The sequence below is a fragment of the Aythya marila genome (assembly GCF_965140915.1).
Source record: "Aythya marila genome assembly, chromosome: 14".
NCBI classification, from domain to species: domain Eukaryota; kingdom Metazoa; phylum Chordata; class Aves; order Anseriformes; family Anatidae; genus Aythya; species Aythya marila.
Genome location: NC_139055.1, coordinates 8,841,407 through 8,868,303, shown reverse-complemented (window position 1 = coordinate 8,868,303; position 26,897 = coordinate 8,841,407). Strand labels below are relative to the sequence as shown.

General features: G+C 45.6%; 1 protein-coding gene across 4 annotated transcripts in view; it reads left to right on the top strand.

Moving 5' to 3' along the window:
• Positions 1-26,897, top strand: part of NRG2 (neuregulin 2) — a gene marked incomplete at its 5' end in the record, with an annotated part of 177,219 nt that overhangs the window by 70,797 nt on the left and 79,525 nt on the right. For 2 of the 4 annotated variants that reach the window (XM_082771875.1, XM_082771877.1), the window contains 3 exons: positions 5,068-5,144; positions 6,360-6,502; positions 6,989-7,213. The exons of 1 other annotated variant lie outside the window; for it this stretch is intronic. In XM_082771875.1, coding sequence (XP_082628001.1) covers positions 7,195-7,213 — 19 coding nt within the window. The remainder of the gene's footprint in view (positions 1-5,067; positions 5,145-6,359; positions 6,503-6,988; positions 7,214-26,897) is intronic. One more of the 4 variants, XM_082771876.1, reaches the window with a different exon arrangement.

The window sequence follows — 26,897 nt, the reverse complement described above, 5'->3', positions numbered from 1 at the left end:
AGAGATATCCCTGTGCGAGGCTTAGACCAACAACTTGGCCTATTATGATCAACAGTTGTAACAGTTCCTTTCTTATTGCCCTGTGTCTGTGTCAGTAGACAAATAAATCAAACGCTGTACTGAAAATTCAAAATAAAAATTAAGCCTGACGTAAGTTTCCTCTGAATATCACCGACAGCCAGACTGCCCAGAGCATCCAGTTCTGCAGCGAAGTCCAATTTATTCTTGCAGAAAGGTCCTTTCTGAGCCCCCTTCCCAGGTTATTTCTTATAAGGGCAGGTGATCAACTTGGGACTATTGTCACAAGTTCTCATCCCCGTGGGCTGCCGCATAGCCCTGGGGTGAGTGATAAGTCCAGCTTACATATACACCATGGCTGGCAGAGTGGAATATTTTGAAGTACTATGTGCTGTCTGACCACCCAGGATGGTTAGATCCTTTCCATTGCATGACCATCCCTGCTTTGGTGAACAGTGCTAATTCTCTTGTGTGGTGTGATGTACAAGTTGTAATGACTGTGCTGTAGGGCTGCTGCCAGGGATCCTCCAAGTTAAGGAGATTGTGTTTGGTGCAGGAGTAGAAGCAGGTGGGGCATGATGGATGGGGGACATGAAATGATCTACGTGAATAGAGCTGCTGCACGGCTGATGCTGCAGGTTTGCCCTTTGTTTGTATGCAATATTTCAACACTATGTGTTGGGGCATCGCACTAGGCTTGTTCTGGATGTGGCTTGCCAAGGAACTGTGGGGACCTCAGGTGCCCCGAGGTAAATGAGGCAGTGCTGGGGCAACTTTTGTACTCCTGGATGTGGGTGTACTTCTGGCTGGCATGTGTTGGCCCTACCTTGTCTAGTCCTATTCTAAAAGGATGTTTCAGTTCCTAACTGCACGGATGGGTCAGTCACATGAACAGCGCCGTGCCCTTTAGCCCTGGTGCATGCTTGGGACATGGATGTCACAGCACTGGCTGTTTGGAGCTGGAAAGGAAAAACCTGGGGAGAAGCAGAAGCAAATTGAAGAGAAACTGAGAAACTGATGCTGGGAAAGGGCAGAGAGGGTAACCACGGGCAAGGATAAACCAGGAAATTTTGGGAAGCTGAGTCAACAGACCAAAACGAAAGATCAACTCAACTAGCTATTACCACCAAACCTAAGAATAGTTAGCTTAAGAAACCCTCTTGCCCATCCTAAATGCTTCCTCAGTTCTCAGCTGACCCTGAGGATTTGTATTTGTATCTGCTACAGCAAAAGAGAGCTAGTTTCTTTTGGCAATATTTGCTGTTGGGAAAGTAATTCTGTTGGTGTACCTGCCCAAAAGGATGCCAAGTGCCACTGTGTTAGTGAAGACTTACAAGACCCTTCACCCTGGTGATCTCATATGTCCTCACTTGAGGCTTCATTTGAGGAAAGAGGTCTCACCTGAGGGACATGCTGACACACATAGTACCTCTACTCTTGACAGTGCTGTGTCTGATTTTCACCCAGAAGACATCTGGTAGGTCTGAGGCTCCCACTCCTGCCTGTGGTGGTGTTGGTGCAAGGTGAGGTTTCTAATGTTTAAGAAGTCGTTTGGTGTCTTGCCCAGTGTTCATCTGATTCATCTTGTCTGTTGGGAGGGAAATTCTCTGAAATCCCACTTATCGAGGCCTGGAGGTTTCCTGACATGTTGGGTCTTGGGCTATCGGCCAACCTTTGTAACCCACTTTGGGTCACCCTCAAGGCCTCAAGTGCTTACTTACACCAGCCTAGCCTAGTCTCCTGCAGCCATTACCCACTGACAACCCTGCCCTGGAGGAGCCCCAGTACCAGGGAGCTCCCCAGCTTGGTTCCCGTGCTCTGTCCCCAGAAAGCAGGTTCACATCTGCTACTTGTCCTTGATGTGCCATCTAGGAGCATACCAGGATCACCATCCAGATGCCTGGCCACTAGCCTTGCGGTCGCTCAGAAGGTCCGGTTGGGCAAAGCCTGGTTCTGCACTCTTCCAGGCATGCTGCAGCTTGTCCTGCCAGTCCACAGTAGCCAGAGGAAAGCAGGGCATAGTGTTTGCATCCTAATGTGAGAAGGCTCCATCTCTCCAGTGGGGGTGCTCCAAGCTCTGGACCTAGTGCGTGCTTGTGGTAGGAAGTTGAGTCTGAAGAACAGACCTTGGTTGGCGTTTAATTGCACAGGCAGATGAGTCTGGCACCAGGCAGAAATTGTGTATGAAGCAAAGAGCCTGCTGGTCTCCTCCTTGTGGGCTGGACTGAGTTGCAAAGAGCCAGCAGTACGTACCCAGAGCAGAGAGTGAGGTGCGCAGACCCTGCAGGCAGCCAGCATGGGACAGCACATCTTCTGCTCCACATGCTGAGGCCCTGGGTAGCCTAACCTCATGAGTCTGGCAGATGAACAAATTGCATGGGAGAGGCTCCAGAGCATCGGCACCTTTGCTGAAGGGAGACAGCAGGGGAGTGTGAGCCAGCCTGGAGACAGTGCTAGATCTGCTCTCGACCAGAAAGGAGGGAGCTGTAGAGAAAATGAAAACAATGTTTGCAAGGACTTCAGGAATTGTTCCCTTGTTAATAGAACTGCAATTTGTGGAAATATGATGGAGGGTGAAGGTCTGCAAATACTTAGAGGAATAATGAGCATTGTAAGCAACAGGCACCACAGGGGAGTATGAGAAATAGATTGTACCAGACAGGCCATTTCTGCATAATTACACAATTAGTGGACTGGGGAAGACAGCGGATAACCCTTCACAGTGTGCTGTGGTGTGGCATAGACCTTTTTGGAGACTGGAGCACTAATTAGCTGGCATAGCTTGCCATATGAGAAAAGGATTGATGGAGGGAGAAGCAACCATGCCAAGCACTCGTCTGTCAAGGAGAAAAGGGGAGATGCTGCCTGGGCAAATGGCCTCCGTGCTTAGTGCACATCGTTCTGGTAACAACATGGAGGGAATGTTGTGGAAAAAGTCCCACGTTGGGTTCTCAAAAGGGATATTGCAAATACCTGGGAGAGAAGAGAATAAAAAAGTGAGATGGAGAGTTTTGACAGTGAGCATAAAAGGATAATCTCAGTTTTAAATCTGCAAGAAACACAGCTATTGCTTTTGGGCAAGAGCAATTCTAGGCCAAATTATGTAATGAGGAGGAGCTGTTTGGAAAGCAGTAATTCTGAGAGAGCCGTGGCTGTATGAGAAGATAATAGTTCAACAGCAGACTGTAACATGAAGTGGTCCTGAGCTCTGTGCTCCCAGGTATCTACTGGTGAAGTTGGTAGTAGGTGGAATCTCCTTGGGCCAGCTGTCGCCTTGACTGTGCATTCATGAACAAGGCAGAGGTGAATTGGCAGTGACCCAAGGTAGAGGAGAATGGGCTGGCTGGTGAAAGGCAGGAGGCCTCCCTTTGGCCTGGAGGAGCCAAATATATGGAGTGGCTGGGAAAAGAGAAAGTGAATCAAAGTCTGGAGATGGCTGCTCTTGTGCTTTGTGCCCTCACATCTGTCCAAGAGGCAGCCTGTTGAGGAGAAAAATTATAACAGGGATTTGCTGCCACTTCTGTTTTCGCTGTGGACTTGCAAGCCATTCCCCAGGCACTTCTGTCTGTGGGTTAGAGAAGTTACGTAAAAAAAATGCTCTCTTCATAGACCTGAACCTAAGGCAGCCCAGAGCAGGGCACAGATTAACATTCCCTAGCATTTACCAGACATGGGACTGTGATGTGAACAGCACTGCTTTCTCTAAATGGACTCTGTGATGAAGCAGCGTCTGTGATGTTTTCTTTTCTCCTCCATTCAATCAAATGCAGTAGATCCAATTGTTCTCTTCCTTAAGTCACATTTTAACTGGGCAAATATGACACAGAACAACACCTGCTCTGCATAATTTACTCATCTATCTGATCATGCTCTCTACCCACAGTACTGCAGTCAGTGAAGCTGTATCTACTTTTCTTAGGCTTTTGAGCTTCCAGAAGATGTTTCTGGGGAAGAACCATTTCATTTAGATAGAGAGGTAATCTCTAATTGCTAAACAATATTCTGTAAAGCAGAGTTTAGGTGTTACAGTAGATGTCCTTGCGGAGCCTTTCCAAGTAGCATGATTTGGTGGGTATGGCATTGGCAGGACTTTTCATAGGCACTTTCTGGTCTTGGCACAAGACCAGAATAAAGTGGAACCCATGTTGAGAAGAGGCTGGGAATCTCTTCGTTTCATGGAGCCTTGTGGACATTTTCACATCTGACATGACCTGCATATAGTTTCTGACCTAAGATCAGGTCTCTAGAAGCTTCAAGAACAGCTTTTAATTATTCTTGTTCCTTGTGGTCTCAGACTCTCCTGCCCAACCTTTCTTCTGCCCAACTTGTGCCTGAATGGGGGAATGAACGTATCAAATGTGCTTTTTCTCTCAGCCCTGTGGCTATGGATTTGGATGCAATTCACCTTTGCAGAGCATTCTCTAGCTTTGGGCAGCAGCCTTTAGATTGTAAGTCTGAGGGTCTAATGGACAGGGAGGGGAAACGATGGATCAGGGAATGCACAAGTTAGTGGATTGCAAGTAAGCAGCACTTCCTACAGATTTCTCTAGGTCATGCGTGGACCTGGCACGATGTGTAGCAGTGGATCACGCAGATCCACTCAGATAAGAGATGGAGGTGTCCCAATGCCTATTGCTGCAGGGTTCACACATGCAAGGGCTCTGCATCTGCTTCCATTCCTGTGGTGCAAGACTGACCCGGTGAGCAGGCAGAGGGCTGAGGGGGGGTGGGAAAGCTTCATGCTATCACTTAAATATAAACATTCCTAAAAGCAACTTTCTGATTTCTTTGTAGGAGGCCATAACCTGCTGGGGCCTTCAGCACTTCAGCAGAATTGCACCCAGAGAAAAAGAGAACATAAGAATTCATGGAATTTTCCCCAAAACCTCCTGACCTTTTCTCACCAGACATACTTAAAAGGCTTAGGACTGAAGCATGACTGGAGGAGGCCCTGTTCATTGATTGCGCATGAAAATTGCTGTTGATTGCAGAGACATCACAAGGAAAAGGATTTTTATTTTTATTATTTTTTTATTTTTTTGTTTGAAGGAAATGGCAGACATCTCTAGCTGGGATGAAAAGTGTCTGGGAGGATTTCAGAGAGACTGAGGGCTGGGGGCAGCTAGGTAAGGAGTTGACTTCTGCTTTCAATGTGGCAGGGAGAGCGCAGGTATGGTAACTGAACTACTGAACTTAGGCTGTCCCAGACTGGTTGGAGAGTCAGTGCCATCACTGGTAACATACAAGCCCTTGGTGCTGCTGCTTCCAAAGCAAAGATGAAGCCCGTGTCCAAGCTCAGTGCAGATTGCTTGTCATGGCCATGGTGGGCCGTGAGCACCTATTGTCATAAGGAGTGTCACAGCGACTGAACTGACTGCTGCTGTGTGAGGGCAGCCAGACATCGAAGGTTGGTGGTGTGAGGCACCCCAAAGAGGTACTCACAGCACCCATTTCCTCCAGGAGAGGAGCATTGTACAGCCTCGCGGAGCAGCTGCAGAGGCTGTGGTTTGTCTAAGCTGGCAGTGACTCTTCTGTCATTAATGTCCAAGAGACAGGCTTGCTGAACATGTTGGGATTGGGGAAAAGCCATCCTCGGGAGATGAGTCAGCACTGGCTTTCCTTTCATCCTCTCTGCTTACAGAGGAAAACACAACCAGGTTTTATTGAGTTGATAACATATGCTTACTTCTGTGAGCAAAAATGTGTATGGTTATCAGACATAACTGTGACGTGATAAATCATGTCAAGATGAGGATTTTGTTCCGTAAGCATGAAAAGGAAAAGAAGATGCAATGCAAAATATCCCACTCAGGCTGGCTGAGTGGGATCATCCACAAGGCCTGTGCTGTTATAGCGCTGTGTTTGCATGCACAGTAGGGGGTAAGGCTGGACTAAGGAGTGTGCAGATGTGAAACATGAGTGTGGCAAAATGCCTTTTGTGAAAGAGAGACATCAAGTGATGTTCAGATGGAATTTATTTGTGCCCTTATTGAACAAATAAGGTTTTGCTGTTTGATTTTCCTTTAACCTGAATGGCAACAAAAGATGTGGCAGCAAGAGGTGTAAAAAAAAGGATGATATTTTCCATGAAAAATACGTTCCAGCAGACAAAGCTGTAGCACAACTTTTATTGAACTGATGATCCAGCCAGTGCCAATGTCATTTCTTCTGGAACAAGATGCTTGTTTTGAGTAGATAACCCCAGGATCTTTTTTCTGACCCTGCTCCTGGAGGTGCTGTCTGTGCCTCGATGACAGGGAGGCTGTACTACTTCCAAATAGCTTTGCTTCAAAGACCCTGCTGATAGGATTTTGTGTATCTCCAATTTGCTGTCCCTCCAGATCAAGCTGGGTCAGGAGCCTGAGCTTTGCTGCTCTCATGATGTCATAGTCTTTCTGCAAAGGCTGCAGTGTTTTGTAGGAACAGGGCCATGGAGAAATGGTATCCAGCTGATTGCCTTGATAAAGCAAAAGGATGCTGACAGGTACAGTCTCATTGTATCTTCCTTTATTCTACTTCTCTAGAAATAACGTATAAGTATTTCTGGCTAACATCAATTTTGTGTTGACTCCACTGTTAAATGGGTGATGATAGTTCAAGGTATGGACCATGTAATGTTACACAGAGGTTCCCCTGAAGTTGACGGCCACCTCCTGGTGATACCAGTGAGAGCAGAGTTAAGCCAATACCAAGAGCTTTTGAAAATGCTACGATTTAAAATGGGTCATTGTGCTCCCAAGATTGCTGCCATAAATACAGTCTCAGAAGCTTGTGGAGTGTGCACGCCTGCCTTTGCTTCTGAAATTTGGAGACCAGAGGAACTGGAGTGGGCTTGCTGACTGGGTTTCAGCAAATATCAAGTAGCACTGATGGGTCAGGTCTTTTTTTGCTTTTTATTCTTTTTTTTTTTTCTTTTCTTTTTTATGTCTCCATCAGGCCAGGGGATACTGTATTAATATTTTTTTTCCAGACACAGACCTTGCTATTGCAAGCTACGCTGTTTTCCCCTGGAGTGCACACTGCTGTTCTGCATGGGAGTGGTGCCTTATATCCTCCCAGAAAAGAAGCCAGTATGCAATGCAGCAGCGTGACTCTTAGCTGCGGACTCCGTTCTCCACCGAGCCGATCTGGGATTTTTGTTTGAAGAATTCATTTAACAGCTGCTGACTGCAATGGATGCTGTGTGTGGGAAGAGGTAGGGAGGTTCTCTTTCACCTGGTCTTGGTTCTGACTTCCTGGGGATTATTAAGGAGCCTAAATTTATTAGGCTGGCATATAGGCAAATTATAATGAGGATAAGGACATTCTGCCTGGTAAACTCACTCTGCTGCTCACAGTGTGTTGTAAAATCAGTATGCTGTATTTCATACGAGAATCAGCTGCACTTATGTTATGGCTCAATCTTTTGTGTAATTATATGCCTCCTGTTTGTTAAGCTTAAAGTTGTACAGGAATTGTAAAGACTAGAAAAAAATGCTTGTTGATTGTGTTTCAGGTTGTAACTCTCCGTAAGACTGTTTAAATAAATATGCACTAAATGCTATTAGGTAATAGCATAAGGTATATGCAGACTGTCAGATGAGACATGTGGGACTGAAATACCTTTCCCATAGGTTTTATTATATCAGAATATTCACATGAGGACTGAAGTGCTTGCTGGATTTAGCCCATATGTTCGTGTGTCAGGATTGTTCAGGAGAGAGTATATTCCATATGTTTGTGATGCTAAAGCTAGATCTAGAGGGGTGGGTCCCCACCCTGGGACAGGGGCCAGCCACTTGGATAAGATATACAAGATGCACACCTGCCAAGACTAAAATTGATTTGCATATAATATTCCTTGTCTGTCACAGGTGGGTCTGTGATCACTGCCAAGGTACAAAAATACACATTTGGGGTGTTGTTGCTGATGTTTCTTCCTTTCACATGCTCTAGGCTGTTTAGGATAGTGGTGCCAGGCCAGATACTTCCACTTTTGCTTCTTAGACTTTGTCACTTTTATCTTCTGACTCTGAGGCTGTACTGTCTGTTTCTGTGCATAGTGTCACCCTTTGAACACTGTTCAATGAAAGAAAATCCTTGATTATTCATTACTTTGAAATAGAGGGGGAAAAAAAAAAGTAGGGTATCTTTACTGCAGTTGTTAACTTTAACAAACCTGATCCAAACACAAGAAACTTTGAGTCTTTAACTGAAATGAAGGTATGTATTTGCCCAAGTGGTGGAAGAGCTATAGTTTATCTTGAGGAATGATGGGGATGGGAGGGAAGCAAAAAAACTGCAATCTTCATGTGAAGGAACCTGTGGTAGAAGATAGTTCAAGATGAAAATAAAATTGTAGAAGATAAAAAAGGAGGGGGTAAATATGTTGGGTTTTCTGTTTATTTATTTTTATTTTTTCTTTTATGAGAGATGTCTCCATTCAGGAGATATGCTTGCAAGAAACCTATTGCTGAAACATCAAAGTCTCTCAAAACTCTGCAGATCTAACACTAGGTTATCACGCTGAGGAAAGGAAACTGTGTCTGGGCCTCATTATGTCTGATAAATGCTGGCTTATTCATTTTGATGGCTGAATTAATCACTGGTGGTTTACATTGGGCAAGTGACCATGATGGATTTTCATTCATATGGGCTAGCAGAGGAGAGTCCTAAACATAAATACATGTAAGACACTCTTGAGGATTCAAAGAAACCAGTTTCCCAAGGCTGAGGAAAATTGAGCAAAATTGATTGAGTATTGAAACATCCACAGGAAAATGTATGTAAGAACTGGAAGCTCTTTGAGCAGAGGCCAAAAAAGTTGAGATTTCTGAGTCAAGAAGGAGGACAAAGTTTAGCTAATAGTCATCTGAGCTTGTTAGCAATGAAAGCAGCAACTGGAGCCAATAAATATGAACAAATTTTGAAAAGAGAAAAATAGGTAGCAATCCACATGCATCTGGAGATATGGTATATAGAGGACAAGCTAAAAACATCTAGAGGGAAACTGTCTATCAGATACAGCTACAGAATTAAGGGACCCTAGAAACATATTAGTAATATGGAGTATAGTTATGAGTTAAATAATGAAATAAACATATGGAAATTTCATTTGTAATGACTTAGAAAATGCAAAGTAGTCAGTAATCACCATTATTCTGTATTCAGAAAAGAAACAATATGATGGGCTACTGTCCTGTGACCAAAAATCCACAGAGGATGTTAAACAACGTCTATCAGACTCAAACTCCCAATGAACAGGCTTGGTAGCTCTTACCTAAGCGTTCAAAGCAAGTTTGCTTAGGTACTTGCCAGTGTATACCTGTTAGCTTCTCTTCATGCTGTATACAATGTACTCAGTCTGGTGATGTCCTACATTCAAATTGCAAAATAATAGAAAATAAGTGTTTTAAGTTTTCAACTGTATCTCACTTACAGGCAAAGAAGCAACCAACTAGCATATACCAAAAAGTTGTTGCTGTCAGGCAGTTCATTGTTCTGTGAAGTGTTTCTAGTGAGATCATTGTCACTAGCAACTTGGAGGTGAACATGAGATCACTGGTGGAAAAATGAGCAAGCTGACACAGAGACTGTTGGAGTTTCAAGCAGCAATGGGAAGAAAGAAGCAGGAGAGGGTGATCTGAATGGCTAGCATACTGGCTGATTTCAAACAAAATGAAGCTTTACCACAGAGAGGAGTGCTATGAAAGAGCAAGAAATTCATCCTAGTTAGAGAGCAGGAGAACTGCATCCTTCAGAGCCAGGACTTGGTAGGAGCAGCAGTAGAAACATAAGAGAACAGATTTTCCTTGTGCAGCGTGGTGCCTGAATGTGACTCTTGGATGTTAAAATGGCCAGGAAGGGGTGGCAACAGGGATTTTGCCTCTGTTTTTGCCTCTGTACACAAGAGAATGGAATAGTGCCTGTTTTTTTGTGTTCTTAGCTTAATTAGGATTGCAAAATGGGATAGCCGTGAATACGATCCCTGAGCTGGAGAAAATGCCATTACAGCAAGCAATGGAAAAAAGCTTCATCTGTTTAGCTTATCAAAAATAAGATTGAGGGATAACTTGATTACAGTGTATAAAGTACTTCCATGGGAGAAAATACCAGTTGCTGAAGGGCTTTTTAATATAGAGGAGAAAACAGAGAAAAAACAATAGCCAGACAGTGAAGCCAGATACTCTACTTCAAAGCAGGCGGACATTTTTAACAATGAGGGTGATTAACCGCTGGGAGAAAATCCCAAGGGGGATGATAGCTCCTTCATTTCTTGATGTCCACGCACCAGGCAGGAGTGCTTCTCCGTAAGATATGTTTTACTCACATGCTTAGAACTGGATTTGATTCATGGATAACTGGATTTACTATGTTACCCAGTGCCTTATGGCTTATGGCTCTTTGGGCCTTTGAAGCCCATAGCTGCATCTGGGAATGATCTGACTATACTCTGGAGCTTTCCAGCTGGGGATCCTGATGGACTTTTGAGGCAATGTCAGCATGGCCTGTCCTACTGAAGGGGATTGGGCTGAGTCACTCATCACATGTTGGACTTGTGGAAAAGGGCTTTGTTAACCCCTAAGCAGATGAGACATGGGCTTTATCAGCCACCTTGAGCTCCCAGAGAGTGAAGACAGATACGAGAAATGCAGGTAAGGCTCTCTCCAGCTATTGCTTCCTTTTAGAAAGACCTTCTGGGACAACAAAGATCTGGGTGCAAGACCAGGTGAAATTGCTGTTTATGGTGGGAGCAGCAATATGAGGAGAAAGGCAAGCGTAATCCCTCTGCTGGGTAGAAACAGAATGAGAATGGGTTGCAACCCTCTACTCTTTTTCTTAGACCTCACTGCTTCTCACTTATCACTGAAATTTGGACCTCAGGAGTTGCCCCAAGCACTTACTTCCACAATGCTCCAGAAGCTGTTCAGAACTTATTTGTAGCCAGAGACAGTCAGCAACAGAAAAACATCTCTGGACTTAATGTGTCCAAGACACTCTCAGAAGAGCTGCTCTCACACTGTAGCACTACTCCGTTGGTCCTCCCACTGTAACCCAGTGCATCTTTTCAGATAACTGGGAGCAGTGAGCAAATAGTTAAAGTTTTGCTTCTCCACCCAGTGGTGGGTGTTGTCAGTGTCAGAAACAATATAAGAACAGTCGGAAGTTGCAGCTGGCAAGTAACATTTGGAGTAGCAGTTGTGGGGCATATAGATCTGGTGTGGACTGTCTTTTCCTGAGACTGTAAACAGTTGTGCAGAATGTCCGAGAACAAGAAAAAAGGGAAAGGAAAGAGCAAAAAGAACAAAGAAGGGAAAAAAGGGGAAAGAGAACCTGACCCAGGAAAAGGTACTTCCCTTTTTTAACAAATTTTACTTAAAGGAAGAAGACAGAAGCAAGAAAGCCAGCAGGAAGGTACTTGTGGGTTGCCTGAATTGGTGCAAATGATAGGGAGCATTTGTCAGGCAAGTGTGGAAATCTCTGCATCTCATTCATATTACATGCTGTTACAGGTCTGCTTCCTTCTTGAACTTTTCTTCTTTTTTAATATCCAAAGCCCAAGAGTACAGGGCAATGTACTGTTTAAAAACAGCAGCATTCAGCTCCTGTCACAGTGATATGGTAATTGAGGGGCGTTGTGCTAATTCTCTGGGGGTTCTGGTGTGTTGTGCTTTGTTGTTTGGTTGTTTTCTTGCTTCTTCTTGAGGTAAATATCAAAAGCTACTATTTTGGAGGATCATAGGAACTTTTCCTTGAGATAGACCAACTCTTTCAGATTTAAGTTAAAGCCTCACTTTTTGTGGTAACTGCATTGGGTTGCAGATAAAGATGTGGATAACAAAACTTCACTCTGCTGATACGCTTATTAGAGAAACTGGGCTATTCTTTAGAGAAGATCTGACTGTTCTTGCTGAATGAGCAAGGCAATACTTAAGATGTTGCTGGTATAAAATGTCTAGATTGCCTTTAACTGATAAGGTTTGATTCCTGAGTAAATGGGGAGTAGAAACTGGGGAAATGTGAGAACTGTCTTGGAGAGAGACAGAAGATTTGATGGTAAAGCAGCACAGTGTTATTTCATTCTCTGTCATGGTATCAGGGAGGGATTATCCCTGGCTGTTTCTTATCTGTAGTTTATCTGGCAATGTATTTGGACAGAGCAGCAGCTCTGTCAGGACTTCATGTTTTATCAGCATTGAGAAGTTACAAGCTGGACCAGTTCCTGGAGGAATCTGTCAGACAGTGTAGCTCTTCACTTGTCTGGATGCCGTTCTGCTCTTGGTCGTACTACCACGGTGCTTGAGAATACTCTTGACCTGAACAGGCTTGCTTTGTCTTCACACTGGTATCAGGATTTATTTGCTCCTAGTCTTTTTCATGCCTTTCCTCGGAGCACAGCCAGCCAGCTCTGTTCACCACCCAGTTGTGCCCTGGGCATAGGGTCTTTTGTGGGCTCTGCCCCAGAACTGCCAGGATGGCAGTGGGTGCTCATGCAGTGGTGGTCTGACCTCAAGCATGGTCTCCTACTTGTGACATCAGAACTTAGCTGCTACTGTGGGATCTGGGAGGAGACTTTTGGGATAGCTTTGGGATGGAGAGCTCAGAAGCACCAAGCAGAGGAAGCAGCTGCTTGAAGATGACTGGATTTGCCTAAGGGGTTCTGCAACATGCAGGGAGTGAGGGCTGTCTCACAGCCATTGGCAGGGACAATCCTTCCCCTTAAGTGCACAGATAGGATGATACAGTGCCTGTATCACGGGCATCTCCTCTATTGTGAGCAAGATGGAGGGGCTGGGGGGATTGAGAAGATTGGGCACAGCTGGGGAATGATGTGCACTGAGACTGCCAAGAGAACAACCACCTGCCTTGAACCTCCTGGACCATGGCAGGGCTGTGGGGCTGCATGTAGGGGAAAGGACCAGGCATGAGCTGAGGGGTTAGACCACTCTGTTTTCTAGTGCTGCATCAAAGCTCTGCAGTAGCTCCCTGCTCCAGAGGAGATAGGTAAAGAGAACTTTCACCTGTGGAGTTACATGTGCTGACAATCTAGTCCTCTGCTGAAGTGCATTGTGAGGGTGTTTTATCACATATATATATATATCCCACAACAAGTCAGTTTGACCAGAGTGCAAAACACCTTTACTCTAGCAATGGCTGCAGAGTGGAATGGGGAATGATTGCATTGATCCTTCCTGTACTTCCTGTGTAGCCAAAGAAAACAAAGGTTCAGGGTTATACTTATGCAGCATGAACAGATTCCTTTTATTACATCTGTTAGTAGATTACTTAGACACAGATCATTCCTTTGTTTTATATTGCTGCAGAGGTTGCCCACTGTTTGCTCTGTATGGCCATCAGAAGAAGACGGTTGGTTGGTTGCCTGTGGTGTTTCTCAATGAAATCCCACTTTGATTTGGGTTGGCTGGGACAGGTGGAATTTGTGAACACCTTCTCCTAGTGTAGGTCTCTTTTCCTGCATAGTCTAAAGGGTACTACAGTGGTGACTTCCCAAAAGGACTTTTAGAAGGGAAGAATTCCTCCCCCAATGCACTTCTGAACAGATGCCACAGTCCTGGTACGTAGACTTTCACTCCAGGTAGCTGAGTATCCCATGGACTCTACTTTTTCATCTTGTGTCTGGACCTCTGACTGCCTTTCCAGCATGCTCAGGCTGATGTAAAAGCTTAGGCCTGGCACAAAACAAGGAACTGGAAGGCCACTGCAATTTGTGTTCTCTATTTTTTCCCAGGTTGTAATATTTCCATGTAAATGGAGTGTGCTGACCCCTCTGAAACCAAATGGCAGAAGAGGAACCTACAATAAGGCTTAAACAGACTCTCAGGTGACAGGAACATGCATTTCAGTTTGCCAGTGTAGAGGAGACTCAGGAGATTATTATAGAAGAAAAGCTTTCTTTCTTCATGCTGTATTCTTTACCCATTTATGGTTGCTGAGGGCCAAACTTTATTACCTGTAGCATTCTGATAGTCTTGATCTAACTTTTGTGCTCATAGATCTCTGCATAAGAAGTTTCCCCTAGTCAGCCCTTCGTGGCATGCTCTGTAGAGATCCCCAGGACAGTTCCGGGTGGTTTAAGGCAACTGCCCAGTGTATAGAGCTAGTCACTGCCAGGAAATTAAAGCAACAACAACAAAAAATTCTTATTGATCAAGAGAGCTGAAACAGTAGTTTCAGGAAAGAGCACTGATGTATAATAAGGTGCTATGCTTCCCCTGAGGACTCTCAAACTTAGGCAAGGAGAAGGTTCTTCCACTGCAGCTTTTAACATGATTTTGTGGCTTATGTGAATGTGGACAAGAAGCTAGCTGATCTCATGTGAAGTGCTATAGCTTTGTTTTGAGTACAAGGGCTACCTTTAACCTAAATTCACATTTGTATGCCTCTAGTCACAAAACTGTCCTAAAGTGAGTGCCTTGGCTCTAGATTTAGCCAGTGGAACAACCTTTGGAGGCCTCCAGAGGGAGATGATGTCCACCTATGAAGAAGCACCATCAGGATCCCTCTTTTAGATGTATGTAACATACACTGAAAGATAGACAGACTGTGTCCCACTGTGCACATGTGGCAGGCACACCCTGCAGGGGCGATGTGAGCTGCAGAATGTAGCAACTGACTGACAAATAAATGTATAGTGTTCCTGTAGTGCTGGCAAAGTTCATGTCTGTAAGAAAGTTTCCTCACTGCAAGAGATGATGGAACTTTATCAGATGTGGATGGCTAGGGGCAGTCAAAGACATGATACTAAAGCAAGACTGGGGGATGGAAAAGAAGGTGCCATCTCTCGCTCTGGAAGTTCTGTGGTAGACTTTGGAGAACTGGGCCAAAATGACCAGTGAGAATGCAAAAGTTAGAATAGAATGGGGAGGAGCAAACACCACGGCTTTGGCAGTGGAGGTGGAGGCCAGTGCACCAGCCTTCCTGGGGAGACAGGCAAGAGTAGCAATAAAAGGAAGGAAGTCTTGGTAGCAAGGTAGGCAAGCGGCAAATTGTAAAGGGAAGGGCTGTGAGACTGGACAGTCTGAGCTTCATCTGTACTTCTGTGAGGTTGCTTGGGGAGAAAAGACCAGAGAAATGTAAAGCATTCGGCTGGTTAAATTCTCCAGCAATTCCAGACATTCTCTCTTATTTTTACTTGGGGGTGAGGAAAACATTGCGTGTGCACTGAGCTTTTGTTGTTTGTCAGTGCTAATAAGGCCAGCGGTACAGGAATGGTGCCGTTTTCTTGAGCTGCCCATGGCAAAGGTTCATACTAGAAAACTGTTTGGAGAGCAGGTGGAGTCTCTGCAGAGAGTGTCTCATTTTTCAGTAGGAACCAGCTTGACCTCAGTTCTCAGATGAGTCAGGATTTGATAGAAGGGTTATGTAGAAAGGCATTGTGATTGAAATTCCAGGGGTCTTAGGGAGGAAGAGCACTCCTGAGCATGAGGCAGTTGTTGTATTGAAGCACAAGCAGGTGTATGTTAGCCAGGTCTACCAGCATGGGGTGCTTTAGAGTGCTGCCATGTTAATACAGAGCTCAGTGAGGGATTTGAAGGTTCCTTGCAGATACCAGGTGCAGGCTTCATGGTGGAAGTTCATGCTGTTGGAGTTACTCAACAGTACTGCAACCAACATAGCTACTTCACTGCTGGTTAGGGTACTTCTGAATGAGTTCCATCTACATCACAGGGTGAACATGCTCTTGAGTTGTTCTTAGTCTTCTGTTTGTAGGAAATATACCAGTTCCAAGGAGCTCATAGAAAGATTAACCAAAAGGTTTGTTTATAAGAGGGATAACCCACAGCGGATATCCTACAGTAGCAGTTTTGTTTTCTATAAACACCCAGACATACAAGGTACCAGCTGTCAGCTGTACTCCAGGATCTGTCCACACGCATATTTTCGCTAGAGCATTTCCACTGTCTAAACTAATGGACTGTTGTTGCCATTGCCATGTGGCTGAGAGCAACGTGCAGTAACTTGCTGAGCTTTGGGAATGGAGGGGTTCTGAGTCACAAGCTCCAGTGATTCATGCTGGGGTAAAGGAAAAGGTTTTTGCTTCCAGCTGCTTTCTGGTCCTTTTTGCTGGAGTTAGCTAGCCCTGCAGAATGGATTGATAAATGAGCAAGTGGCTCTATTCCTCCACTGCCTGTGGCTCACGGTGTCATGTGTTAATACAAACAGAAGGGTTATAGGAGAGAGACACAGCAGGGCTGAGGAATGATCCTTCTCTCCTTTCAGGCAGACTACAGGGCTGGGATCTCCTAGCTGGGGAGCAGGATGGAGCAGAGTGGTCCATTAGTAAAAAATCCCACTGTAGATCCAAAACCTTACAAGTCAGAGTCCTGGGCACATCATTTCCAATCCCTTTTTGGAGGCGGATGTAAGTAACCCATGAAAGCCAGTCCCTGGTGAGAAGAGGAACATCTGGAGAAGGGCTGAGCATAGCCTGGCTGCTGACCTTTGGGGTCATGCCCTCAGCTCATTCTCCTGCCTTTGTTAATGTGACAGGTTCCAGCTGCAAAGCAGCTAAGTGAAAGCTGTGTTGCCATGATCCTTTTTTCTGCAACTGGACTGCTAGCCTTGTGCTCAGAGTGCTATCCTAATCTCCAGTCTCATCTCAGCACTGGGCTCTAGTGGGACTGAAGCACATACTTGAGCTCAAAACTGACTGGAGAAGGTGGGAGGACACCAGGGCAGGGTAAGTGTGTGGACCTGCATCCCATTTCTGCTGTATAACTCCAGGGGCAGCGAGAGGAAGGGAAAAGAGCCTTTTCTTTCTCTAACTCATCCTCATTTCCCCTGGGACTTCAATGAATGCTTTCAAGTATGTAAGGGCGAGTTCAGTGTGGAGATCATATGATCCTGTGCCTTTTTCAGTGCCTGGACACTTTGCTACAGAAGGGCCGTGCTCTTGCAGTAAGCAATGTGGCTGTAGGGAGGATGTGGAGCTATGGGTCACATATGGCTCTTGCTTGGATGTGCTTCTTCTCTTCTGGAAGTAAAGCTCAATGAAAAATAAAGTGTTTCTTGAAGAGAACTTGAAGACCATAAGTCTGAGAGCAGCTGAGCTTGCAGTTCATGATTAGGACCAAAAATAACGGCTGGTTCCTTTGGCTAAGAAATTGCTGGTCTGTGAATTCCCAGCAAGGGCTGGCTGTCCGCTCTGTGCTGGAGACTGTGTTCAGGGCAGAGGCCAGGAATCAGTGAGATAACCTGATGCTATTCTTTGGGATAGCTCCAGCTCATCATCACTAAGGATGAGGCTGGAGGTGAATGGAAAGCCAGGCAAAAGCACCCCCCAGCTCCTGATTGTCACAGTTTCTTTGGTGCTGTGTCAAGCTAGTTACCCTAGCTTCTGTAATCCTAGAGGCAGGTCACACTCCACCAACACCAGGGATGTGGAAGATGTGCTGGCAGTAGAGGTATTTTCAGATGGCAAAGACCTGTAGTTCAGACATGTGTCATGTGTTGCATGACCTCTTGTCTGGGGCAGAATAACGAAACACATGATTAGGAAATGTGTGTCCATGAGGGAACCTGTCACTAGACCCACAAGGACCCAATTGGAGCAAAACTGCAAGAGAACATCTCCATCTCCAGAGAACATGCTGAGCAGTGAAAGACTTGCATGGACACTCATCCTGGAAACCATGTTGTACTCCAGGTAGAAAGCTGTATTTTGAACTGAGATGACCTGTGATTGTCCCCCTCTGACAAGGGCAGCGTTATGGTACTGCATTTTTGAGGTGTGCCAAATTGTAAAAACAAATACATGTAATCACAGGATGAATTAAACATTTAGGTAATTAATAACTCAGGTAATTAGGTTTGGCACACTCAGTCAGCAGCCCTATGAAGAATTTTAGTTCAGGCATGTCTGGAAGGTGAGAACTTGTCAATATGAGGGAGAGAAGCTTTGCAGAGAAGAGCTGTAAGACACACAAGGCTTGTCTCCATGCAGTAATGGTGATGATCACACTAACGAGGAGCCAGTGGTCCTGGAGCTCTTTGACAGCTTGTCTCACCCTTACAATGCCCTTAGGTTTTTGACTACATATGCAAGTCAAAGCCCAGATTATCTTGCTGATTTCTTTTGCATGGTGGTGAGTGAGAGGGGAAGGGAACTGCATTTGCTCTCCAAATCTGAGACTTCTGGCTGGCAGCTCAGAAAAAGAAAGACGGACACAAAAGTATGAGTTGGACAGAAAGGTGTTCTTCAGGGAAGCAGTGAACATTTAAATTATCTTAAACCCATGCTAAAACTGAGCGCCCATAAATTCAAAGCAGATTTCCTACATTGTTCACTGACGTTTGGAAGCCCTTCAGAGAAACCTCTTTTTGGTGTCAGAATTTGCACATTTGCTTAATTTGAGGGTAAAATCAGGTTAAAATCTATCAGCCAGGTTCTCAACAGATGTTTCTCTGGCCTAAGTCTTCTGGCTTTGTTAGTCTGTGTAGGATGTGTACCAGCTGAGCATCCAACCCCCTTGCTTTCAACAGCTTTTTGATTGGAAGGCTGGGACTTTATTTCAGCTACAAAACTGTATATGTGTACATGTGTTTGTGCTCACATGAATTTTTCATTCCACTTTGAAGTCCATGGCACTTTGCAAGAGTCCCCTGGTTCCTGATGTGCTCCAGCCCTTGTGGAGGTGTGGGGGATATTCAGTTTTGGCTAGCAGATTACTCCAGCAAAGCCTGTACCAATTCTGTTGCTCCTTGTATGCCTCTTGCACACCTCTTCCTCCAGTGAAACCACTGACAAAGCCCCCCCACTCAGCAGTTTTGTCTCTGGTTCAAAACACACCAAAATAACCCTTCATGTTCAAGATGTTTCCCACCCCTTGGCTTAACCTGAGCACTCCTGGAGTAAGGTCCAAGGGATGGGGAGTTCCTTTCCCTTTGCTACTGGACTCCCCCAGGCAATCTGCTCGAAGCTTTTGTGCCTCGAGTGCAGAGATTACCTGGAGTACAGTGATGCTCCCAGCCAGCAACAGCAGCTGCTTGGTATCACTGACTCACCAGTGCTCTCTCTTCCAGCCTGCTGAATCTCTCTCCCACTGGGGATCTTTTCATTACTGCCTCAGCTGGTGCTGGGCTGCAGCCCTGATGTGTGCTGCTGTGTGTGGTGTTCACACAGCCATCTCTGCTTGTTGTGACCGACCACTTATCCTTGGAGTAGTCAGTCTTCTGATCTGGAAGTCAGGAATGGGGAGCAGAAGAAACCCCCCCATGATTCAGGTGGAAACAGTTAGAGACCTGCTACTCCACCTGGACTGTCACAGGTGCATGGGGCCAGATGAGATCCACCCAAGGGTGCTGAGGGAGTAGGTGGATGTGATTGCTGGGCTGCTTTCCATCATCTATCATCTGGAGAGGTCCTGGATGACTGCAGACTTGCTAATATAACTCCCATCTATAAGAAGGGTTGTAAGGAGGACCCAGGGAACTAACTACAGGCCTGTCAGCCTGACCTCGGTGCCAGGAAAAGTGATGGAACAGGTCATCTTGAGTGCAATCACACAGCATGTGCACAACAATCTGAGGATCAGGTCCAGTCAGCATGCGTTCATGAAAGGCGAGTCCTGCCTGATCAACCTCATCTCCTTCTATGACGAGGTGAACCACCTGGTGGATGAGGGAAAGATTGTTGACATAGTCTGCCTAGAATTCGGCAGGGCCTTTGACACGGTCTCCCACAGTGCTCTCCTGGAGAAGCTGGCAGCCCATGGCTTGGACAGGTACACTCTTTGCTGGGTTAAAAACTGGCTGGATGGCCGGGCCCAGAGAATGTTGGTGAATGGAGTGAAATCCAGGTGGTGACCAGTCACGAGAGGTGTTCCCCAGGGACTGGGGTTGGGACCCATCCTCATTAATATCTTTATTAATGATTTGGATGAGGGAACTCAGTGCACCCTCAGTAAGTTTGCAGATGACAAGCTGGGGGGAAGTGTTGATCTGCTGGAGGGTAGGAAGGCCCTGCAGAGGGACCTGGACAGGTTGGGTCAATGGGAAGAGGGCAATGGGATGAGGTTCAACATGGCCAAGTGCTGGGTCCTGCACTTTGGTCACAATAACCCCATGCAGCGCTACAGGCTTGGGGCAGAGTAGCTTGAAAGCTGTGCAGAGGAAAAGGATCTGGGGGTGCTGGTTGATGCTCACCTGAACACGAGCCAGCAGTGTGCCCAGGTAGCCAAGAAGGCCAACGGCTTCCTGGCTCGTGTCAGGAGTAGTGTAGCCAGCAGGGCCAGGGAGGTGATCGTCCCCTTGTGCTCTGCTCTGGTGAGGCCGCACCTCAAGTGCTGTGTTCAGCTTTGGGCCCCTCACTACAGGAAGGACATTGAGGCCCTGGAACATGTCCAGAGAAGGGCTACAAAGCTGGTGAAGGGCCTGGAACAGAAGTCCTACAAGGAGTGGCTGAGGGAACCAGGGTCCTTGTGTCTGGAGAAGAGGAGGCTCAGGGCAGACCTCATTGCTCTCTACAACCACCTGAAAGGAAGGTGTGGGGGGCTGGGGTCAGCCTCTTCTCACAGATATAGGAGTAGAGGGAATGGCCCCAAGTTGCACCAGGGGAGGTTTAGGTTGGAAATTAGGAGACATTTCTTCTCAGAAAGAGCAGCCAGGCATTGGAATGGGTTGCCCAGGGAGGTGGTGGAGTCACTGTCCCTGGGGTTGTTCAAGGAAAGGTTGGACATGGTGCTTAGGGGCATGGTTTAGTGGGTGACATTGGTAGTAAGGGGGTGGTTGGACCAGATGATCTTGAAGGTCTTTTCCAATCTTAACAATTCTTTGAATATAGTCTCTGATTCTGTGACACACACTGCATTTACCAAGCACAAAGCAGATACTCTATCAAGCAAAAAAGAAGAATGACAGTGAAAAAAAAAGAAAAGAAAAAAAGTGCCTTCTGCCTGTGGGAAACCTCATAAAAGCACATGGTGCAAAATCCAAGGCGTACCTTTGACTGAACTGAAGACAGCACCTTCCTGCTGGTAGCAATGTTGGCTGTTACCCTCTGAAACCGACAGAGCTCTCTGTTTCTACCTGGACACCATCACAGCTCTTCTGCTTGGTGAGGTGCCCAGCTTCAGCCATGCACATGCTAACTTGCTGCTCTCTGCAGGAGAGAAGCCTCCTCAGACCCACTATGAAGTAAAACAAACAGAAAATCACATGCCTGACTTCCATTGCATGATTTGCAAGTGAGAGGAATACTGATGGTGGGAGAGGCTTTGTATATGATACAGTGGCTACTGCTGGATGCTGGCACATCACTCCCTTTTGGCTAGACAGTCAGCAATGCAAAGCAGGGCTTTCATGGCTAGAAAATTTTCAGAGCCAGTCTGTACTGCTGCTATGCCTGCTCCATGATGTGTTCATTGATGGGCACAGCAGCTTGTATAGCAGTGTCATTTCTACATCACACACTATCACAGTGCTAGGCTGGCTGACTTCTACTGTGAGCAGAGAAAATTGCTTATCTTGTCTTGTGAAATCTGGCTGCCTAAAAATGATGGAGGTGCTAATGTGATGCAGATCCAGAAAGTCCTGCTAACAGGTCCTGGATCAATAGGTTACGGTGCTGGAGCAGGGCAGGCCTGATTGCTGCTACCCAAGAAGCAGTTTGTTTCCCTTCCAGAGATCATGCGCATCTCATCTGCTCATTCAGGCTTTTGCCTGGAGGGTGAGGACAAGGAATGCGATGAACTTAACTTTGGCGCTGAAGTATATTTTGCTTAATATTTGTCAATAAATGAATTTAGGTATCTGTATTTGTGCTGTGTGTCTGCGTGAGAGGGTCCTTTAATGAATGCTATAATGAAATCTCTGGATAGTTGTTGGGTAACAAACAGCTAAAGCATGCATCGCAAAAGAGGTCCTAGCATTGCAGAGATGCCAGTTATATGATGTTGAGAAAGAGATTCAGTCCAAAACCGAAATTATCCTGGATAATACATGAAATGATGACTCAGTACCAAAAGTAGTGTATGTATAATAATGTCCATACTTTTGCTTTATGCAAAAGAACATTTCCCACAGTCTTGGGAAATGTTCTTTTGCATATGGAAATGTTCACACCCTCCAGGTGTGAAAAGTCTTTGTCCAAAATCTGATTTAGTTAATCCTGAGATTAACTAAGAAGTTAATCTCAAGAAGATGGGATGCCTATTTCTGGATGTCTTCCCCACAGCCCACCCTGCTGAGCCCCGGGCATCTGCTTTCTGGCCAGCAGAGCTAGTAAGACTAATTAGGAATAAGGAGACTTTTCTGCAGTCTGAAGGGGATACATTAGGATCAAGGAAGAGAACTGATAAACTCCTGTGTATCTTGGTTTGGGATATCCTGTAGGTGGATTTCAGGAAGACATTGTGGCAAGTAATAATGGTAGCTGGGTGAAGAAATTGTCAAAATCTGGAGGAAAGTTTGTGGGCGAAGGTTAAATAAACACTTGAGTTTCCTGCAGAAGGCAGGTGGTGAAGGACAGTGCCCATCCTGTACTGCAGTGGTGGTGTGTAGGCACCCGTGCTGCAACAGCCCTTTCCTTAACAAGGCTGAGGATCTGATTCAGCTTTCCTGATTGACGGTTCTGCACTTTAGGCATGAGGATAAAGATTTGTTGATAAGCAAAGAAGAGCTGTCAAGTGAAAAGGGTTGCCATGGGCAAACAGTCCTCATCCAGTCAGCATGATGTCTCTACTGCAGTTAGGGAAGAGTCTTGCTACATGAAGACATCCTGAGCATACAGGATGAGTTGGTGTAAGTAAGTATACTCTTATGAGCATACATAAGAATATGTCTACATAAAGACATCCTGAGCAATCTTTTTTGTCATTTGCTTAGATACCTTAGGAGGTGAAGCAGCAGTAAAGGCAGGCTACAAGTTTGGGCTGTGTATAGCCCCATATGCGTTGATTACAGTGCATGCTTCTACCTCTTCAGCGATCCTCTCAGCTCATTTGTCAAGGCAGACTCAGGGATGCTGATCTGTGCTGCCAGTGACAGTGTAGGTGCTGCAGATGCTTCCTAGGGCATGTCACCTCAGCCTGTACAGACTTCCCAGGCTTTAATTTTTTAAATAATACCTCTAGTTCTACTGCTGGCAAACTTCAAGGTGTACGAGTGTCTTCCTGATAATGCAGACAACAGCTGCAGTACTGTTGTTGTTTAGATCTTTTCTAACCTGCATTTCAGGGAATTGTTTCTTTCTCTGGTTGAGCTTATCCAGAGCTCCAGCAGCTTCTAGCTGCTGATGGGCTGAAGGTGAAGCAAGAGGTGACAAAGAAATGTTGTGTGATGGAAATATGTTAATAACATATTTCAAAACCACCTCTATCTCCATAGCATGTATTTAGTTGTTTGTTTCAATTACTAGTGCTTCTGGAGAGGTTTCCTTTTCTACCCTATACTTAGAAAATGTGGGCAGGACGTGCAATTTTAAGAACAAGTCTAGTGTTAGCAGGACCATTGCTCACTTCACGTGTTGTAACATTTTGTGTTACTAAAGTTTTGAGTCACATAGTGTTTGAGAGAGATGACATGAGTCACAACTCTGGTTTTATGACAGGGTTAGGTACATGTCTTGTTCATTTTGGGGGGTTAGGAAAAAAAAAAAAAAAAGAAAAAGCAGTAGCAATCTGAAGCACTGCCAACAGTTTTGGTGTTATTGCCAGAAATGTGATAATCTGGTATTTCCCGTAAAGCCCCAGGTGCTGTACTTGCTTTATTTTCTGGGAATCTCCAATTTCTCTTATCCTTTGTTATCACAGCAAAGCAAGACAATGCACCCTTTCTGGGGCCTAAATATTCAAAATATCAACAGGTAATAACAAACCTCAAACACATCTCTGGATGGACGGCTTATTGTATTTAATCCAGTATCATCATTTTTGAGAAAGAGAGGCATAATTTATTATTTCCAACTCAGCTGGGCTGAGTTTGTTCATCTGTCTGTCCACTCCTCCTTTCCCCTGCTTTCCTTTGTGGTCTTCTCTGCAGGTCAGAAGAGACTCTGATTGTCTCTGGTACAAATTCTTTTCTCACCCTCATGGAGAACCACATGTCTCTGAGCCTTTTCCTTCTCTTCTGCCACGTGCAAGCTTAGCATGTGCCTCATTGTAGTACTCAGGAGCCCTGGCCTCAAAATGGCTTGGGTGCTTCCCCTAGCAGGGGTGTTTTTCTGCACTCAAGCCTCGGGGCTTGTCTGCACAGGGAGGCTCTTGCAAAACATGCTGGGCATAGGGTGTGAATTTAAAGGGAAAGAACTATTCTGTACCAGATTCCTGCCCCAAACCCTCGTATTCTGCAGAAAAGTGGGCCAGTACCTCTCTTGTGTTATCAAGTAGACTCGGTTAAGCAGCTGCACTAACCCGAGGAGCCAAGAGCTTTGATGGCAGCTCCGTTCCAAGCTGGCCCTGGGTTGTCAATGATGCATGGCAATGACCCTGACCAGGGGGAGGCAAGGGGGTAGAAGGGAGGAGGCTGGTGCACTCAGGCTTCCTGTTTACCCAGAAAAAGGGAGACCAGTTGAAAGCAGAGCCTTAATTATGGTTTGTTGGTACCTTCTGGAGAAGCCACCCTGAACACAGAGCCTCTGCAGAACAGCCTGAGTTGGGAGTCCCCCTTCCTCAGGTTTGGGCTTGGATTAGCTGCTCGAGTCCAAACCTGTTAGAGCAGCCTGGGACTGAATTTGATGAATTACCCCAAGTCAACAGCCCTTCTGTGCTACACTCATGGTCCACGTGAGCTGGCTGAATGACTGGGGTGGTATGCTGTGGGAGTTGTGTGTACGTGTGGTATTTTGGTTTGTAGACCACAAATACATTCCTTACCATGAGCTTATCAGACTGGCCATCCTAGCTGTCATCTGTGACCCTCATGTGCCAGAGCATTACGATTCATATCCCAACTGTTCCCTAAAGCCTTCTCTTCAAATCCACCCCTCAAATACTGTCTCAGCCCCACCACATCAGGTCTCAGAGAGGCTGGAGGCAGATGGTCCTCAGGGGACCTGACTACAGAGCACAGGTGGACTGTGCCAGTTTGAGCTGGAAGCATGGTGGTGGTCCCCAGCACTGCTTCTGGCGGTGGACAGAGGTCTTGTGCCCTCAGTGACACAGTTAAAAGACTGCTGGTGTTTTACATGTAAAGCATTACTGAGGCTCTTGCAAGAACAGTGTGTGGATGTGGAAGGGCCTCTGCATTTGAGAGTTCTGGAAGGGACCCTGGAAACAACTTGTGCCCCACACAGGGTTGAAACTTGAGGTCTCTGAAAGACAAAGGGACACAGAAAGTCACGTAAATGAGGCATAGTGGGACTGGCAGAAAGGGCAAGACTTTTGTATGAAGCATAGGCATGCTGTTAGCTGGATTAGCTAGGATAAAACTGTATGGGGGGTTATAAGCCTTTGGGCATCAGGGCAGAAACAACAGCTCTGTCCTTGAGAGAATGCAGAAGACTTCCCTACTGAGAAGTTGTTCAAGAGGAGTAAGTGATACTTGCTGCCATGAAATGGAGGTCTAGCAAGGAGCGTTGTCTCACCCAACATGGCAGCCCCTCTGCAGCGTGGCGGTCTTTCCTGGCTGCATTTTTTGTCTGTCACGAGTCCTCATGTATCACTAAAGCCTTGTCCTTCTTCACTGCTGGAGTTGTCCAAAGCTCTCTCTGGTAATAGAGCTGGCTGCTTAAGGACTCATCACAACTGAAATGATTTATTCCTCATTGCAAATGAACCACTGGAAGTCTTTCAAAAGCCATCTTTTCTTGACCTAAGTTCAGCTAAGCTTTTTAGCAGCATCAGCTTTACAAGAAAATTTAGAAGTGGAAGGGAATTATGTGTGAATAATGTTTATGTTGATAAACAGTCCTTGCAGACCAATATCTCCTTCTCAAGGTCATCTGGTTATTCATAGGATCACTGAGAGAGCCAGGAATTACAAGCCAACTGCCCCAGAAAAACGTGATGGCTTGCTTGTTTACTCTGTGTGTCTGTTAAAATGCCAAAATATCTGTATGAAAGCAGGTAATACTTTGCCAGTACTTAGATTGAAGTAAAGTTTTCAGATACAGAGCACTTCATAAAATCCTGTCACCCCAAATTAATTCCAGTTGGTAGGGACAGGAGACCATCACATGGGCTGAAAACTGGGTGGAGGACCATGAACAATGGATTAGAATAAACAGCAGTGTGTCAAATTGTCAGGGGAGCGAAGGAGAGCACAGTGTTGGGAGCTAGTCTTGCCAATTGCTGCCCTTCATGGTGAACTGTGCATAGTTAACCTCCTCTGCATTTCCATGGGGCTCTAAACACAATTTAGGGGAGTCACAGTATAGTTAGTTAGGGGATTTAGTGTACAGTAATAGTAGAGGAATATAGTCCAATGGGTTGAGTGTTAGCAACCATGATAAATTTCTTGAGATTCTTGATGGTCAGAGGAGAATTATGCACACATTTGTAGTAACTTTGGCTGGTTGTAGCCATATGAAGTCTATGAGGCTTTTCAAAGAAGAGCACAACCTAGTAAAACACATATCTTGTACCATGTGGCACAGGCCTGATGCTCCTGTCCTGTTGCCTGCACTCTTGCTTGCCATGTGGCACATTAAGATGCAGTTGTGCAATAGGGTCCTGCTTATCCCCAAGGTCATGGTTCCCTTCTGGGCCTGGATTTTGTGGGAGAGACAGAATGGAATGGGTGTCAGTTTGTTGTCATTCCTGTCTATGGAGGTATATGGGCTCTAGGCAAAATACCAAAAGGGAGTCAGTGGCCCTTGACTGCACTCATGAAATGTGCTGTGCTCATGCCAGGTGCACAGGGCTAGGAATGTCCTCCATTACATGGGTCAGTGAGGCTGAAGGGACCACCATAAGTAGATATGGCAAAGGGAAAAATAGAGC